Source organism: Salmo trutta, chromosome 29 (genome assembly GCF_901001165.1).
Source record: "Salmo trutta chromosome 29, fSalTru1.1, whole genome shotgun sequence".
Lineage (NCBI taxonomy): Eukaryota > Metazoa > Chordata > Actinopteri > Salmoniformes > Salmonidae > Salmo > Salmo trutta.
In genome coordinates, this window is record NC_042985.1 from 36613515 (window position 1) to 36633228 (window position 19714).

General features: G+C 41.8%; 1 protein-coding gene across 1 annotated transcript; it reads left to right on the plus strand.

Annotated features, from left to right (window-relative positions):
* Nucleotides 1-1376: 1376 nt before the first annotated feature.
* LOC115167532 (lysosomal acid phosphatase) lies at nucleotides 1377-19388 on the plus strand. The gene is made up of 11 exons (XM_029722023.1): nucleotides 1377-1550; nucleotides 2089-2184; nucleotides 4187-4273; nucleotides 4533-4685; nucleotides 4830-4928; nucleotides 5415-5504; nucleotides 6175-6307; nucleotides 9402-9490; nucleotides 10025-10131; nucleotides 10296-10471; nucleotides 18135-19388. Exons 1-11 carry the CDS (start codon nucleotides 1464-1466, stop codon nucleotides 18263-18265), a joined length of 1248 nt encoding a protein of 415 aa, XP_029577883.1. The 5' UTR covers nucleotides 1377-1463; the 3' UTR covers nucleotides 18266-19388.
* Nucleotides 19389-19714: the final 326 nt, after the last annotated feature.

Genomic DNA, 19714 nt, shown 5'->3' on the forward strand with positions numbered 1-19714 from the left:
CAATCTGTAATAGACTATGGAAGTATAATGTATGGTTCGGCATACAGGGACAAGGAATATGTAGTGGGGCGTTTCAGACATCCCCAGTGGCTGCACTACAAGTGGAGATGGGGGAAATGCCATTGCAGATTAGGAGACAGCAGCTGGCAATTAATTATTGGGTTAGCCTACAGGGACATGGGGTATCTCATCCTGCGAAAGGGATTTCAGGCATGCTGGGAACATGAGCAAAGACAGAACACGAGCTTTGGGTGGGTGGGTAATACCCAGGCGAAGGAGATGGGACTGTATGGAAGGGAGTTTAACCCAACGGTAGCTATCCCTGTGAATCCACCATGGCTACTCCCACCTCCAGTAGTAGATCTAGCAGTATTGGAGAGACTAGGGAAAGATGGGGAGGGTGTTGATCCATCTGATTTGTTTAAGAGACGTCTGGATACTGTGTATCAGAATTTTGTGGCCATATACACAGATGGTTCAAAGGATCCAAGGACAGGACGTACTGGTTCAGCATTTGTAGCGCAGGAATGTGGGGTGAGAGTTAGGAAACGTATTACAGATCATCTGGCTGTATATACGGCGGAGATGATGGCCATACTGTTGGCCTTGCAGTGGGTGGAGGAAGTTAAGCCAGAAAGTGTAGTTATTTGCTCGGATTCATGTGCAGTGCTAAGGAGTCTCCAGTTCTTTATATCACGTCGCAGACAATCTGCTTTATGAGGTGCTACAACCCCATGGCAGGAGTAAATAAATGGGTATACAGATAATATTTACATGGGTCCCAGCTCGTGGGAGTGGAGTGGAACGAGGCAGTCGATGTACTGGCTAAACAACCACTAAGTAGTGGGGATTTTGATGTGGTAGTTTCAATGAGCAAGGCAGAGGCAAAAAGTATGATATCAACAGTGATGGTGGAGAAATGGCAGGAGCAGTGGAATAGAGATAGTAATGGTAGGCATTTATTTCAAGTACAGAGGAAAGTTGGGGAGGGACAGAAGAGAGGAGGCTATATTTACAAGATTAAGGGTGGGACACAACCAGTTGAATAAGGCCTTGCGTGTGATAGGAAAGCAACAGGAAAATGTGACTATTGCCAGGAAACAGACAGTGGAACATGTACTGATACAGTGTGGACATTATTGGAGGGAAAGAGAGTGGATGAGATATAGTATGAGGGAGAAGGGGATACAGGAAATTAGTTTAAAGAGTATATTGAGTAGGCACATCATTAGATATAGTCTCGAATATTTTGTTAGCTTTTTCAAAGCAAAGTGTGGGATTATGTTTCTCCCTGTCTCTGGCCTACACTCCAGTACAGTAGGTGGCGGTAATGCACCATAACGTTGGATGCCAACCGCCGATAAACCCTACCGAAGAAGTTATTATCTAGCTTGTTTGTGCCCACAACTCTATTCTGAATGGTTGTTTTATAGGTACAGTTTCTAACCGACCAGCCGTTGAAGATGAACACCACTGTATTGCTATTATTGACAATGTTCGTTGTGTCAGGCAAAGTTGTTGGAGACAGAAGACTGACATTTGTAACTGTGGTGAGTATGCTAGTTATCTATTGTATATAGTTGATATGCAAGTTGACTTGTTTAGCTGAAGTTCGACAGCTAGCAAAACATGTTCTGCTGTTGGCTAGCCTTGGCTCTGGTTAACAATATCGAGTCTGGACAGTTAGTGCTTTGTATCTAGCTAACGTTAAGCTAATAAGGATTCACTGTTGCCTGTTTTAGGTCTGTACAAGCTAACGTTAGTGTGTGACTATTTCACATAACGTTAACTGACTAAGGTCACAAATAAGATTTACTATTTTTTTATTGGATGAACCACGATACTGGATTGTTACTATGTTGAGTTTGCTTTAGTAAGTGTGGCTATGTTAATGCAAGACAAAATACACATTTATTGAGTTTAGCCTAATTGTGGTGTGGGTTTCGCTGAACTTCTTTATGCTGCTTGGGCTGGAAATGGAACAGCTAGTCCAACCCGTTTGTCACTTGCCTAGAATTTCATGTTTGGTGACTTTAATAGATTTTCAATGTTGAACTATGTCTGTATCCTATTACATGTTTTACCTAGCTCTACCGTCACGGTGACCGATCCCCTGTCAAAGCCTACCCTACTGATCGCTATCAGGAGAGCTCTTGGCCTCAGGGCTTTGGACAGCTCTCGCAGGTAAAGGCCCAACATGTATTTTGACTGAATAACGCTAGCCTAAAATCCAGAACCTGCTTTGCTAACATTACACTACTTGTACTCAGTGTCATGCAAATGCCATGTTTAGCTTTTATACACTGCTCAACAAAAATAAAGGGAACACTTAAACAACACAATGTAACTCCAAGTCAATCACACTTCTGTGAAATCAAACTGTCCACTTAGGAAGCAACACTGATTGACAATACATTTCACATGCTGTTGTGCAAATGGAATAGACAACAGGTGGAAATTATAGGCAATTAGCAAGACACCCCCAATAAAGGAGTGGTTCTGCAGGTGGGGACCACAGACCACTTCTCAGTTCCTATGCTTCCTGGCTGATGTTTTGGTCACTTTTGAATGCTGGCGGTGCTTTCACTCCAGTGGTAGCATGAGACGGAGTCTACAACCCACACAAGTGGCTCAGGTAGTGCATCTCATCCAGGATGGCACATCAATGCGAGCTGTGGCAAGAAGGTTTGCTGTGTCTGTCAGCGTAGTGTCCAGAGCATGGAGGCGCTACCAGGAGACAGGCCAGTACATCAGGAGACGTGGAGGAGGCCGTAGGAGGGCAACAACCCAGCAGCAGGACCGCTACCTCCGCCTTTGTGCAAGGAGGAGCAGGAGAAGCACTGCCAGAGCCCTGCAAAATGACCTCCAGCAAGCCACAAATGTGCATGTGTCTGCTCAAACGGTCAGAAACAGACTCCATGAGGGTGGTATGAGGGCCCGACGTCCACAGGGGGGGGTTGTGCTTACAGCCCAACACCATGCAGGACGTTTGGCATTTGCCAGAGAACACCAAGATTGGCAAATTTGCCACTGGCGCCCTGTGCACTTCACAGATGAAAGCAGGTTCACACTGAGCACGTGACAGAGTCTGGAGACGCCGTGGAGAACGTTCTGCTGCCTGCAACATCCTCCAGCATGACCGGTTTGGCGGTGGGTCAGTCATGGTGTGGGGTGGCATTTCTTTGGGGGGCCGCACAGCCCTCCATGTGCTCGCCAGAGGTAGCCTGACTGCCATTAGGTACCGAGATGAGATCCTCAGACCCCTTGTGAGACCATATGCTGGTGCGGTTGGCCCTGGGTTCCTCCTAATGCAAGACAATGCTAGACCTCATGTGGCTGGAGTGTGTCAGCAGTTCCTGCAAGAGGAAGGCATTGATGCTATGGACTGGCCCGCCCGTTCCCCAGGCCTGAATCCAATTGAGCACATCTGGGACATCATGTCTCGCTCCATCCACCAACGTCACGTTGCACCACAGACTGTCCAGGAGGTGGCGGATGCTTTAGTCCAGGTCTGGGAAGGAGATCCCTCAGGAGACCATCCGCCACCTCATCAGGAGCATGCCCAGGCATTGTAGGGAGATCATACAGGCACGTGGAGGCCACACACACTACTGAGCCTCATTTTGACTTGTTTTAAGGACATTACATCAAAGTTGGATCAGCCTGTAGTGTGGTTTTCCACTTTAATTTTGAGTGTGACTCCAAATCCAGACCTCCATGGGTTGATAAATTGGATTTCCATTGATTATTTTTGTGTGATTTTGTTGTCAGCACATTCAACTATTTAAAGAAAAAAGTATTTAATAAGATTATTTCTTCCATTCAGATCTAGGATGTGTTTGTGTTCCCTTTATTTTTTTGAGCAGTATATTTAACTAGGCAAGTCCATTAAGAACAAATTCTTATTTACAATGACGGCCTACAGGGAAACAGTGGGTTAACTGCCTTGTTCATTGGCCGAACAACCGATTTGTACCTTGTCGGCTTGGGGATTCGATCCAGCAACCTTCCGGTTACTGGCCCAACGCTCTAACCACCAGGCTACCTGCCAACTTGATAAGGAGTGGAATGATACCTCAAACTAACTTTTACCCAAGCTAGAATGAGTGTTGAGGAAGGATCCTGATGCACTGACGGGTGTGGCTCTTGTTGTACTAATAGCACACCGTTTCTATGATCCCTACAGGAAGGAATGAGGCAGCACTTTGAGCTGGGACAGGTGCTGCGGAAACGCTATCAGGGTTTTCTCAATGATACCTATGACCGACGTGAGGTAATTTATGGTTTAGTTCCTTGTTGAAACTATCTCTGTCACGCAATCATTTCAATGGGATAAAGATAAAGATTTGCAAACTGTTTTGTGTGTATCGCCCATGTTAAACAAACTGTGCACTCTGTCCAAATAATGGACTCTCTTCCAACAATGCACTAGGGCTTGAAGTAAGTAAAACCAGCTCTAGGCTGTCACAACTGCAAAAATAAGTATATTGTTTCAGTGATAACCACTACCCCTCCTATTGTTCATTGTCTAGATTTCTGTGAGAAGCACAGACTATGACCGGACCTTGATGAGTGCAGAGGCCAACTTAGCTGGATTTTACCCTCCCAATGGATCACAGGTCTTCAACCCAACACTGGAGTGGCAGCCTATTCCTGTTCACACTGTACCCCGGGCTGAGGAGAGGGTGAGCAGGGTGCTGAGGTCTTGGGTGACATCCAAAGATGGACAGCTGCCACAAAATACATTCTGAATATGATTCTGTTTTAAAGAATAAGTTATTGGCTACCTCCATACTAATGTTTCCATCTAAAATGTATTTATATTTCAGCTTTTGTCGTTTCCCATTCCGGGTTGCCCTCGTTATAAAATCCTCATGAATGAGACCGAACGCTCAGAAAAGTACCTCAACGTGACATTTCTATACAAAGTAAGTGTCACTGAAATTAAGGTGAAGACTGGCTAATGAGGCTAGAGACTTATTCCTATGAAAAGCGATTACCTTTTCGTTAACTGTCTATGGTTTGTGAGGCACAAACTGTTAGTACATTTGTATTTTCTTTCGTCACACGCAATATCAAAGGCAGCTCTGGGTCGATTTTGACGAAACTTCTGTGAATTATGCATCTTGCCAGAGATCTGCATTTACAAATTAAACTGATTGGCCAGATGGTGGCGCTATAACAAGTGATTGAAAATGCAAACTTTGAAAGGTCACGTCCCTAACCCCGTTTGACCTAAAGTCATGAAATTCTGGACATGGGTGCCTCTCCTCACAAGGATCAAATTTGCCTCAGGGACCCAAGATGAATTTTCTGCCACTAAGACATTTTTGAAAAAAACGCTACTCTTCTGGCACCGATTGACGATCTGCCCCTTGTCTAGATTATCATTGTTTGATCCTTTGCTGTTACAGGATTTAATAACAATGATACAGGAGAGAACTGGTCTGAAGAACACCAACATTGAGACTGTTTGGAGTGTCTATGACACCCTGTTCTGTGAGGTAAGCAGCTTATATTACCTATAATAGCTATAATTCCTTAGTTTTATCACTTTGCTTACTATCCATGCAGAATATATTTTGCAAAACGTTACAGAATTTCCACCGTACAGTTTGCCATAAATCATACAGATTAAGTGAATGTTAAACTTTTAAGTTAGTATGTGAAATGTTCCAACAGCCAACGTTTTAGCTAGCGAGGAACCACAGTGGTTTATGAAAGTGAAAACAGAACTGTGAGCTGGTGCTGTGGCTACTCAGCCTTGTGACAGTTGAGAGGTGCGGGAAGTCATATGTCAGTCTATTCTGGTAAGCTGAAATCAACCTGCCATGTAAAGACATTTGGAAATGGTTGGGGAGACAGAAATGCAGCAATGTGGTCATAGATTGTCTCCGGCCAGATCACAACAATTATTTGTTTATCAAGAAATGTGTTCAATAAGAAATGTAGCCTATATCTACTTTCATTTTATTGGTGGTTACCTCGGTAACCTTGTTTTATTCGATGTTCTATACTGTAATGGTAGCAATATCATGCTGTTTCACTTTTTGAGACAACAGCATGTAGATTGAATTATATTATCTTACAAACATTGTTGTGTAATTTCACCTTGATGCAGTGTCATGATTATATTGGGCTTTTAGTTTTCATTCTCCATCCATGTAATTTAAGGCAAGGCACAACATGACCGCTCCTGACTGGGTGACCCCTAACATCATGGATGATCTGAGGAAGCTCAAGGACTTTGGCTTTGAAATCATGTTTGAGGTCTACAAGCATCAGGAGAAAAGCCGGCTCCAAGGAGGTAATGCCAACTGTCAGAATGGGAAGGGCAGAAACTTGTTTTAGCTTTGCTATCTACATTCCCTTTGTATGTGCTATTTAGTGATGGCCAAGGCTGCGGAGCTGTAGGTAACTGTCCCGTCCCACCTCCCTGGTTTCCTTTTCCCCACACCTGGGCCCAGTTTTTCAAAAGTTCTATCTGGATTTTGCCTGTTGGATAGGTTTAAATGCATAGAAATGGAATGAATAGAACAGACAAATGTGGTGGAAATTCTACCTTTAACTAATAATGAGGAGAGGCAAAGTCAATAATCAAAATATCACTTTTATTAAAAACGTATTATAATAAGGATGCTGGTTGCACCACACACGTAGGTCGAATGGAGTGAGAGCCTCCTGTACAAAGAGTACCCGAAGCCTTATATAGTCAAGTTATCCCATGCAAACATCTGAAAAAACACGTGACCCTATGTACAGTGCCTTGCAAAGTATTCATCCCCCTTGGCGTTTTTTCCTATTTTATTGCATTACAACCTGTAATTTAAATATATTTTTATTTGGATTTCATGTAATGGACATTCACAAAATAGTCCAAATTGGTCAAGTGAAATGAAAAATATAACTTGTTTCAAAAATATTTAAAAAATGGTAGTGGTGCATGCATATGTATTCACCCCTTTGCTATGAAGCCCCTAAATAAGATGGACTTTAAGTGTCACATGATCTCAGTGTGTATATATACACCTGTTCTGAAAGGCCCCAGAGTCTGCAACACCACTAAGCAAGTGGCACCACCAATCAAGCGGCACCATGAAGACCAAACTGGTCAGGGACAAACTGGTGGAGAAGTACAGATCAGGTTTGGGTTATAAAAAAAAATATCTGAAACTTTGAACAACCCACGGTGCACCATTAAATCCATTATTAAGAAATTGAAAGAATATGGCACCACAAACCTGCCAAGAGAGAGACGCCCACCAAAACTCACAGACCAGGCAAGGAGGGCATTAATCAGAAAGGCAACAAAGAGACCAAATATAACTCTGAAGGAGCTGCAAAGCTCCACAGCGGAGATTGGAGCCGTACACTCCGCAGAGCTGGGCTTTACGGAAGAGTGGCCAGAAAAAAGCCATTGCTTAAAGAAAAAAGTAAGAAAACATGTTTGGTGTTTGTCAAAAGGCATGTGGGAGACTCCCCAAACATATGGAAGAAGGTACTCTGGTCAAATGAGACAACAATTTTGCTTTTTGGCCATCAAGGAAAATGCTATGTCTGGTACAAACACAACACCTCTCATCACCCCGAGAACATCATCCCCACAGTGAAGCATGGTGGTGGCAGCATCATGCTGTGGGGATGTTTTTCATCAGCAGGGTCCGGTAAACTGGTCAGAATTGAAGGAATGATGGATGGCGCTAAATACAGGGGAATTCTTCAGGGAAACCTGTTTGTCTTCCAGAGATTTGAGACTGGGACGGAGGTACACCTTATAGCAGGACAATGACCCTAAGCATACTGCTAAAGCAACACTTGAGTGGTTTAAGGGGAAACATTTAAACGTCTTGGAATGGTCTAGTCAAAGCCCAGACCTCAATTCAATTGAGAATCTGTGGTATGACTTAAAGATTGCTGTACACCAGCACAACCCATCCAACTTGAAGGAGCTGGAGCAGTTTTGCCTTGAAGAATGGGCAAAAATCCCAGTGGCTAGATGTGCCAAGTTTATAGAGACGTACCCCAAGAGACTTGCAGCTATAATTGCTGCAAAAGGTGGCTCTACAAAGTATTGACTTTGGGGGGGTGAATAGTAATCCACGCTCAAGTTTTCAGTTTTTTTGTCATTTCTTGTTAAACAATAAAAAAGTATATTTTGCATCTTCAAAGTGGTAGGCATGTTGTGTAAATCAATTGATACAACCCCCCCCCCCCTCATTGCAGGTTGTAAGGCAACAAAATAGGAAAAATGCCAAGGGGGATGAATACTTTCACGACTGTCTGTGTGAGGGGAAACAACTGGTTGAAAAGGTTGCCTCAGTCAGTTGCAACTGAGTGGGGACAATAGGGGCCAGAATGACAGGAAGTCTCTCCAGACATACTTCCTCTAACAGTAGCTCAACGGTTCCCCCAAATTGGCCAATCAAGTGCCTTTCACTGTCGGCCCAGATGATGTATGGTCGTACTGGTCACACACACACACACACACACACACACACACACACACACACACAAAACATTAATATTTCTCCCATAAACAGGCTCCAAACAGAATAGCTTTATCATTGGTGTGCAGGATATAACCTTAACTGGAGACAGAGTAAACTTTAGAGGAACCAGTACGTTTCTGTCAAGTCTTGGCTGAGTGCCCAGACATCATGGTCATTCTACACACACAGAACAGTTAGAACAGGCCTCTATTAATGCGCACACACTTCTATCTTATGAGTTTGTTGAAGAAATGAACTCAAGCCCAATGCCTAGGCTTAAAGACAGTTATTTTAGTACAAAGCATTAGTAAGGTTTAACAGAAAATACCCTCACACAAATTCTTGCCCACATGATAGAAATGTGACCATTTGCACAACCATCCTAAAATCACACAAGAAATTAGGTGGTGTTTGTCTTACAGTAACTTCAATACAATGGTATTAAATTATGTTATGTAGAATACTATCATTCTGTGCTCTTGCAGACATTGATTCACCATTTGCCAGAGTAGCCTGTTCTCTACGGGTAGATCACAAACTGCGTAAAGTAGAGGGTCCCGCACATGCGCAGAAGCTTCGGGATCTTTTAGCTGTCGGGAAGAGGGGTCCATAAAAGTTGGATCGGCAGCCACTCCGTTTAGTTATTGCAATTATTCATATGGCCATCAAATATATGGAAGAGTGACTAGAGATTTGAATATGCACTCATGCATCTTTGAGTTGAGCATGCTAAGCCAAACGGTTAAACTACTTTGCACATCATCGAGATAAGACTAACCCCACACCCACCATTTGAAGTCAGCTGATGTTTTATGTAATGCCAATAGCACTGAAGGAATGAGATAAGAGATGGTAAATCTTCTCAAAGTGTCTAGATAACTGCTCACATGCTTTTACTACTCCATCAAATAGGTGTCCTATTGGGTAGCATTGTAAATAACATCTCAGAGTCTGCACTTCCCAACTCTAATCGCCGTCTGAAGATGATGATGCTCTCTGCGGTAAGCTTTTAAATCTTGTGCATGAGCTCCTTTTTATGTGGATGCTTTAGCCTGTTTGCTGGAAATTGTACATCTAATGCAGGGACGGGTAACTGGTGGCCCATGCGGCCGGCGGCCCCTGTTTTGTAGGCCCGCGGATCAATTTCAATTTTTGGGGGAGGAGAACTCAATCGGGGTCTCAACTTACTGTTTAGAGTTAGAATAATAAAATACACAAGGTGGACTTTTGAGATTTGGTTGTGCATCAGCGGTCACTGAATTAACCCATGTCAGCAATTTTTTGAGTGGTAATTTAGTTTAGTGGCCAGTCATCCAAACTTGTAGTAAGCATGGCCGAATTACCGACCGGGGTGGGGCCATTGCTCCGCCCCATGGCAAAATGTGTAGAATTGCAGGGTGGGCTGTGTAAATGTGGGTACGCATACCGACGAGCCACTGTGGCCCCTCATTTATTTTTTTGTGTGTGTGGCCCCCACCCCCATCAAAGTTGCCCTTCCCTAATCAAATGCATGAGTCTTTTGTGTTACTTTTCAGCATGACACCACCATTGTGGCATTGCAGTCAAGTTTGAATATTTTCAATGGAAAGCAACCGCCCTATGCCTCCTGCCACATATTTGAACTCTATCAGGAAGACAACGGGTAGGTTGTACTGTGATGGAATAAGACCCAAATAGCTATTCCAAGCTTTGTGTAGTTATATTATTGTATTATCTGGGATAAGCTAAATTCATTCAAAATAAATATATATATCCGATTTTGAGATCTGCTGTCAGTCTGATATAGAAAGTTTACTTCCTCTTTAGATCATTCACAGTGGCCATGTTTTACCGCAATGACACCAGAAGAGCGCCTTACCAACTGGCTGTACCTGGCTGTGACCTCTTCTGCCCCCTAGAGGACTTTGTGCGCATCACCAAACCATCCATCCCAGAGGATTGGGACAAGGAGTGCATGGTGGAGTCTCCTACAAAGGATACAGGTATGAATGATGGTATCAAGGGCCGTTTGATAAAGAGCCTTGAAGCCATAGAATGTGTTGAATAAGGGTCATTCCACTTTAAAGGGATACTTCAGGATTTTGGCAGAAGCCGTTTATCTAATTCCCCAGTGTCAGATGAACTCTTGGATACCATTTTTATGCCTCTGTGCAGTTTGAAAAAAGTTGCTGACTAGTGTTACCCATAGACTTCCAGTCATTGCGCTAACGCTAGTTAGTTTCGCAAGCCAATGCTATCTCCTACTTCCTTCATACTAGACACGCAAAATGGTATCCACGAGTTCATCTGACTCTGGGGAAATAGATAAAGGGACAAAATCCCGAAGTATCCCTTTAATTAAAAAGATACAAGAAAGAGGATTTTGACACCCACTGTCTCAGATTGTTCTGAAATGGTTTCTGTAGTTGGCAACGGAAAAGATAAGCATTCAGTCAACATTATTTTGTTGAAATGTCATTTGATCGCTGAGAAATTAGCTTAATTAAATTGCACCTAAATTGGCTATTTTAATTTATAGGGTTCATATAATATTCAATATAGTACCCAACATCCAACTTGGACCATACTTCTTCCTTCCAATGAGTAAGGAATTCAAAATAATTGTCAAAAGCCACCTATAGATCCCCCCCCCAACAATCAGAATGCATTTTTCTTTTAGATGTATTAATGCAGGGGTTCCCAAACTCTTTCACTCAAGCCCCCCATCCAGCATTGGGGAACATTCCACGCCCCCCCTCCCCCCCGTGCACTCCTCGTCTATTTCTATCTGCTTAAGCACGGTTCATGACACACTGTTCACACCCCTCTTGTTGCCGGAGAGAACATTTTGCAGGTTTAACGCTTAATTTTCTTGCAATGCTATACATTTTGCCATGTGTGTGTTCATGGGATATTTGAGTGATTCAAACATTATAAAATCTATGGGTTAAAAAACCTAGCTAAAAAACATTAGCTGGCATGAGCTAGTTGATTTTTACATTTCTGACAGGTTATAAATGGCTCTCTAAGGTATGTAATGACTGACAAGAGGAACAGATGATGCACTACCTATTTTTGAAATTGCACCTTGTGCGTTCTACTATTACAACTTTAAAGAGCAAGTTGAAAGCTGCAATAACTTCCTGTTAATACCATTATGTATGATGGGACATAAATTAAACGGGCCTGTTTATATAATGAATATGAATTCGGAGGGCAGAAATGATTAAATATTAAAGCATTAGACCTCTCACTAAAGGCATCAGTCATACAAAAGTTATACTTAAATTGAAACTGGTTCTCTAGCAAATTAGTAAGTATGTCTCACCCCATGTTCAAGAATGGCCTTTTTTCCCTTTATTCAGATTACAACCGCTCACTTTCGGTTATTTGAAAACTAAATAATCTCCAAAATGGAAGGGAAGGGGGAAAAAGTAAAGAACTTATCTGTCAGCCCTGCAGTAAAGACCAAAATTGGTTAAAAAAAAATGGTGATAAATTAAAATGTATACCAGTTTCATTTAAGGACCAAAAAATGGGCAGCTATGCCATATAAATTGCTAAATAGTTGGAGAGATTTTTGATGTACAGTGGCTTGTGAAAATATTCACCCCTTTTGGCATTTTTCCTATTTTGTTGCCTTACTACCTGGAATTAAAATTTATTTTTTTGTGTCATTTTGATTTACACAACTTTGAAGATGCAAAATATGTTTTATTGTGAGACAAACAAGAAATAATACCTTGACCGTGCATAACTATTCACCCCCCTAAAGTCAATACTTTGTAGAGCCACCTTTTGCAGCAATTACAGCTGCAAGTCTCTTGGGGTACGTCTCTATAAGCTTGGAACATCTAGCCACTCACTGGGATTTTTGCCCATTCTTCAAGGCAGAACTGCTCCAGCTCCTTCAAGTTGGATGGGTTGTGCTGGTGTACAGCAATCTTTGTCATACCACAGATTCTCAATTGAATTGAGGTCTGGGCTTTGACTGGGCCATTCCAAGACTTTTAAAAAAATGTTTCCCATTAAACTACTCGAGTGTTGCTTTAGCAGTATGTTTAGGGTCATTGTCCTGCTATAAGGTGTACCTCCGTCCCAGTCTCAAATCTCTGGAAGACAAACAGGTTTCCCTCAAGAATTTCCCTGTATTTAGCACCATTCATCATTTCTTCAATTCTGACCAGTTTCCCAGTCCCTGCCGATGGAAAAACATACCCGCAGCATGATGCTGACACCACCATGTTTCACTGTGATGATGATGTTCTCGGGGTGATGGGAGTTGTTGGGTTTGTGCCAGACATAGCGTTTTCCTTGATGGCCAAAAAGCTCAATTTTAGTCTCATCTAACCAGAGTACCTTATTCCATATGTTTGGGGAGTCTCCCACATGCCTTTTGGCCTTTCTGTCCACTCTTCATTAAAGCCCAGCTTTGTGGAGTGTATGGCTTGAAGTGGTCTATGAACAGATACTCCAATCTCCGCAGCTCCTTCAGGGTTATCTTTGGTGTCTTTGTTGCCTCTCTGATTAATGCCCTCCTTGCCTGGTCTGTGAGTTTTTTGGTGGGCAGCCCTCTCTTTGCAGGTTTGTTGTGGTGCCGTATTCTTTCAATTTTTATACAGCGGGGGGGAAAGTATTTGATCCCCTACTGATTTTGTACGTTTGCCCACTTACAAAGAAATTATCAGTCTATAATTTTAATGGTAGGTGTATTTGAACAGTGAGAGACAGAAGAACAAAAAATCCAGAAAAACGCATGTCAAAAATGTTATAAAATGATTTGCATTTTAATGAGGGAAATAAGTATTTGACCCCTCTGCAAAACATGACTTAGTACTTGGTGGCAAAACCCTTGTTGGCAACCACAGAGGTCAGACGTTTCTTGTAGTTGGCCACCAGGTTTGCACACATCTCAGGAGGGATTTTGTCCCGCTCCTCTTTGCAGATCTTCTCCAAGTCATTAAGGTTTCGAGGCTGACGTTTGGCAACTCGAACCTTCAGCTCCCTCCACAGTCTGGAGACTGGCTAGGCCACTCCAGGACCTTAATGTGCTTCTTCTTGAGCCACTCCTTTGTTGCCTTGGCTGTGTGTTTTGGGTCATTGTCATGCTGGAATACCCATCCATGACCCATTTTCAATGCCCTGGCTGAGGGGAGGAGGTTCTCACCCAAGATTTGACGTCACATGGTCCCGTCCATCGTCCCTTTGATGCGGTGAAGTTGTCCTGTCCCCTTTGCAAAAAAACACCCCCAAAGCATGTTTCCACCTCCATGTTTGACGGTGGAGATGGTGTTCTTGGGGTCATAGGCAGCATTCCTCCTCCTCGAAACACGGCAAGTTGAGTTAATGCCAAAGAGCTCCATTCTGGTCTTATCTGACCACAACACTTTCACCCAGTTGTCCTCTGAATCATTCAGATGTTCATTGGCAAACTTCAGACGGGAATGTATATGTATTCTTGAGCAGGGGGACCTTGCGGGCGCTGCAGGATTTCAGTCCTTCACGGCGTAGTGTGTTACCAATTGTTTTCTTGGTGACTATGGTCCCAGCTGCCTTGAGATCATTGACAAGATCCTCCCGTATAGTTCTGGGCTGATTCCGCACCGTTGTCATGATCATTGCAACTCCACGAGGTGAGATCTTGCATGGAGCCCCAGGCCGAGGGATATTGACAGTTCTTTTGTGTTTCTTCCATTTGCGAATAATCGCACCAAATGTTGTCACCTTCTCACCAAGCTGCTTGGCGATGGTCTTGTAGCCCATTCCAGCCTTGTGTAGGTCTACAATCTTGTCCCTGACATCCTTGGAAAGCTCTTTGGTCTTGGCCATGGTGGAGAGTTTGGAATCTGATTGATTGATTGATTCTGTGGACAGGTGTCTTTTTTACAGGTAACAAGCTGCGGTTAGGAGCACTCCCTTTAAGAGTGTGCTCCTAATCTCAGCTCGTTACCTGTATAAAAGACACCTGGGAGCCAGAAATCTTTCTGATTGAGAGGGGGTCAAATACTTATTTCCCTCATTAAAATGCAAATCAATTTATAACATTTTTGACATGCGTTTTTCTGGATATTTTTGTTGTTATTCTGTCTCTCACTGTTCAAATAAACCTACCATTAAAATTATAGACGGATCCTTTCTTTGTCAGCGGGCAAACGTACAAAATCAGCAGGGGATCAAATACTTTTTTCCCCCACTGTAATAATGGATTTAATGGTGCTCCGTGGGATGTTCAAAGTTTCTGATATTTTTTATAACCCAACCCTGATCTGAACTTCTCCACAACTTTGTCCCTGACCTGTTTGGAGAGCTCCTTGGTCTTCATGGTGCCGCTTGATTGGTGGTGCCCCTTGCTTAGTGGTGTTGCAGACTCTGGGGCCTTTCAGAACGTGTATATACTGAGATCATGTGACACTTAGATTGCACACAGGTGGACTTTATTTAATTAATTGTGACTTCTGAAGGTAAATTGGTTGCACCAGATGTTATTTAGGGGCTTCATAGCAAAGAGGGGCTGAATGCATATGCAGGCACCATTTTTCAATGTTTTATTTTTTATAACTTTTTGAAGCAAGTAATGTTTTTCACTTCACCAAATTTCACTATTTTGTGTATGTCCATTACATGAAATCCAAATAAAAAAGACATGCAAATTACAGGTTGTAATGCTACAAATAGGAAAAACACCAAGGGGGATGAATACTTTTGCAAGGCACTGTACCGATTCCATGGCACATGTTTTGCATGTCAATTCAGAAACCGTCACCGGATTCAAAACTTTAAATTATTTTACAAAATTATTATAACCAGTAGAATGTTATATACTACCGTTCAAACGTTTGGGGTCACTTGTTTTCCATGAAAACATACATGAAATTAGTTGAAAAATAAATTGGAAATTATGATTTTTAATAGTAATTGTCTCCTTCAAACTTTGCCTTCGTCAAAGAATCCTCCATTTGCATCAGTTACAGCATTGCAGACCTTTGGCATTCTAGTTGTCAATTTGTTGAGGTAGTCTGAAGAGATTTCACCCCATGCTTCCTGAAGCATCTCCCACAAGTTGGATTGACTTGATGGGCTCTTTGTACGGTCAAGTTGCTCCCAAAACAGCTCAATAGGGTTGAGATCTCGTGACTATGCTGGCCACTCCATTATAGACAGAATACCAGCTCACTGCTTCTTCCCTAAATAGTTATTGTATAGTTTGGAGCTGTACTTTGGGCCATTGTCCTGTTATAGGTGGAAATTGGCTCCAATTAAGTGCCGTCCACAGTATATGGCGTTGCAAAATGGAGTGATAGCCTTCCTTCTTCAAGTGTGGTGGCTAATTTCCGCTTTACCAAATGAGGAGTTACAAACACACCAGTCCGAGTTAAACTACATCTTTAATACTTAAGATACTTTTGCAAAAGTTCTTGACCCCCAATAATGCATTCTCTCGAATGAATCATTTAATGAGGTCCTTACAGAATGGCTCAGGGATCTTTTATAGCAACGATACAGCCCCTTCAACGTACATTGAGAAACCACAGATACTTAGTAACAGTTCACAAAGGTTACGTTTTGTATGACAGATATCAATAAAACACATCAGACAGTAACTGCTATGTCAACCTGGTTCATTATATAGCCCAGTATCTGGTCTCCTTAGAACCGTCCCTCCCTGGTACGGTATTGAACAGAACTATTTCATCCAATGGCATATATCAATTGTCAACTCTAGATACTCCCATCTCAAGCAAACCCCCTCTTGACCCCACTCCTGGACAGGCTCACTGGAGGGAGTGAGCCTCTAGGCCATATATTATCACAGGATAAGTGTGAGATCTAAGAGAGGACATACAAGGGTCTATTTACTGCCATAATCCTCCCCACAATAAAGAAAAGGAGGGTGTGACTTGCTCACAGACATTGTGGAGACAAGTCATTGGTTCCCCAGTAATCACGCCATCCCTTCACATGGTTTAAGCATAGGTAAAGAGACATTCACATATGAAGACAATATTTCATTCTGTCCTCCTCTCTTGCTGATATTCTGCAGAGCAACAGAGACAAGTAAAAGACAAGTCTGACCTCTTCCCCTCTCTGGGCCCCAAGTGTCTGAGCCCCAGCTAAGGGAAATGTGCAACTGAAAAGACACCAGAGTCCAATGGACACTTTCTAATGACAAGTACCTCAAATAAGCATATTATACTAATAAAACATCTTAATTATCTATGTTACCCAACTAATTCTGATTCGTCCACTACACAAGATCCCTTTTTACCCTGTACAAATCTCCCACTTTACCACCACCAAAGCACCCCCAGACCATCACATTGCCTCCACCATGCTTGACAGATGGCGTCAAGCATTCCTCCAGCATCTTTATTTTTTTCTGCGTCTCACGAATATTCTTCTTTGTGATCCGAACACCTCAAACTTAGATTTGTCTGTCCATAACACTTTTTTTCCCAAGCTTCCTCTGGCCACTGTCTGTTCTTCTGCCCATCTTAAAATTGTATTTCTATTGGCCAGTCTGAGATATGGCTTTTTCTTTGTAACTATGCCTAGGTCAGTCGCCTGTTCACTGTTGACATTGAGACTGGTGTTTTGCGGGTACTATTTAATGAAGCTGCCAGTTGAGGACTTGTGAGGCGTCTGTTTCTCAAACTAGACATTCAAAATGTACTTGTCCTCTTGCTCAGTTGTGCACCTGGGCTTCCCACTCTTTCTATTCTGGTTAGAGCAAGTTTGCGCTGTTCTGTGAAGGGAGTAGGACACAGCGTTGTACGAGATCTTCAGTTTCTTGGCCATTTCTCACATGGAAAAGCCATCATTTCTCAGAACAAGAATAGACTGACAAGTTTCAGAAGAATGTTCTTTGTTTCTAGTCATTTTGAGCCTGTAATGGAACCCACAAATGCTGATGCTCCAGATACTCAACTAGTCTAAAGAAGGCCAGTTTTATTGCTTCTTTAATCAGAACAACAGTATTCAGCTATGCTAACATAATTGCAAAATGGTTTTCTAATGATCAATTAGCCTTTTTAAAATGATAAACTTGGATTAGGTAACACAACGTGCCATTGGAACACAGGAGTGATGGTTGCTGATAATGGGCCTCTGTACATCTATGTAGATATTCCATAAAAATCAGATGTTTCCAGCTACACTAGTAAATTACAACATTAACTATGTCTTCACTGTATTTCTGATCAATTTGATGTGATTTATACCAAAAAATTGCTTTTCTTTCATAAACAAGGACAATTCTAAGTGACTCTACTTTTGAACGAATGTTTGTAAATTATTATTTTTTTACCCCTAAAAAATAATATATTGGGGATTGCAGACAGTTACATTGATGGAAGCTACAATATATCTGCAATGATAAAGCTGAGCCGCCTCCTAGAAAAGAGAAAAAAAGAGACCATTTGGACAATATATTTATTAAATATATGAATTCTATCTATTTAAAATGGCTAATTTTGGGTGCAATTAGCTGAATTGTTTTCAGAGATAATTATATTTCAACAAAATAAAGTTGCAGGAATGCTTATGTTTCTAACTGCAGGAGCTATTTCAGAACATGGTAAGATGGTGGGTGTCATGGCTTACTGAAATGACATGGAACGACTAATATTGTGTGTTTGTCATATCTACTGTCTTCTCTGGTCTCATCAGAGGTGGTCATCGGACTCGCAGTTTGTGGCTGTTTGCTCTTCCTCCTTATCGTCCTCCTGCTCGCTGTGCTTTGTCGGCAACATGATCCCTCCAACGGCTACAGTCAGATTCACAATGAGATTGATTCTTGACAAATGTACAAACTCCACCATAGGCAGGATTCATGGGATAGTGAAGATGTTTGAATGCCTCAGTTCTGCCCTCTGGTGGGGATGCAGGAAAAAGGAACACTAGACTGCTTTTAGTGCAACTTTTTATTTTTGTTTTTTTCCCTTCAAAGTGGACTGTGGCCTTTTACCAAAAATGCACAAACTTACCCGAGAGGACAAAGATTATCTAGTACTCTAGTCAACTGTTGTCATGGTAAGTATTCCTAAGTTTGTAAATTAAGTCGGCTACTGGATTCAGACAATTGCCTTTTTAATGTTTTCAAATACTCATTTTACTCACGGGTCCAAGTCACCTAACCAGCGTTCTTACAAAATGTGGACCACTGGATGCTTCATGCTTGTTTGATTCTCCCCTTGGAGAATAATGATCATTGTGACACTGAACCTGAGGACTGCTTGTGCTTCATTCTCTCCAAGGAACAGACTTTGTCCAACACTGTACTGAGCATTCTTCTAGCAAGTCATTTTATAAAGAATGCTATTTATTTCCCCTGGTGGTGATTGTCATGGTACTTGGAGAAGCCTTCATCACGGTACTCTTGGTAAAGGCTTTGCTCTATATGTCAGAGGAACCTACTAACAAGTCTGTCATGATTTGTGCCTTGGGCTGTTAGATTCCATTTAAGGCGCAGCAATTCATTTATTTGCTGAAAGTGCTACATGTATCTGCCCTCTTTCTGCTTTTTTAAAACTGCCTCTGAGGTTGTTTAGTTTAAGCACAAGCGATTACTTTTTAATCTGCATCAGTTTTCACCCCCCCCCCCAAGTAAAATAAATAAATGCATTGTAATTATTACAGTAATATACCTTTCTAAGTTAGAGTGCAGAGTTCAAACTGAGGAGGCTCTCCATCAAACAAGTCAGTGTATTTCAAGCAGCTGCCAGCTGTAATTAGTGCTGAGCGATTAGTGCTTTTTGAGGTCGTTTTAAAAAATAAATAAAAATGTTTTAACCTTAAATGCATTGTGGGTTGAATGATGTAACACTAAATAAACAATAAAAGTCCATTGTTGGTAGTGACTGCTTATAACTTATCAGCCATTTATTTACATGACTTTACTATAAAATATTTCAGTTCTATATATTACATTAGATTTTATTTGACTATTTAATTATGTCATCTCAGCTCCATACAAAATAAAACAAAGTCCAATGTTGGTAGTGACTGTAGATTACTGCTTATCACTTATTAACCATCATTCATTCTATGATACTATAATAAAATATTTATATTCTGTATATTTTATTTGACTTTCATTTCTATAGAGCTGCTGCCTATGCTGTCTGAATCACTTTTAGTAGATAAGTAAATAAGGTATACTTTTATGACTGAATACCAACTATCAATCACTTAGATCTATTTTCAGGTAGAGATACCTTGAAGCAACTGCTCGCTATCCCTCTCGAGAG

Excerpts from the sequence above, each read along its gene's own strand:
- LOC115167532 (XM_029722023.1), top strand. The coding sequence starts at position 1,464 with ATGAACACCACTGTATTGCTATTATTGACAATGTTCGTTGTGTCAGGC. Across the intron at positions 5,505-6,174 it reads ATGACACCCTGTTCTGTGAG|GCAAGGCACAACATGACCGC; the intron begins GTAAGCAGCTTA and ends ATGTAATTTAAG. Across the intron at positions 10,472-18,134 it reads GTCTCCTACAAAGGATACAG|AGGTGGTCATCGGACTCGCA; the intron begins GTATGAATGATG and ends TGGTCTCATCAG.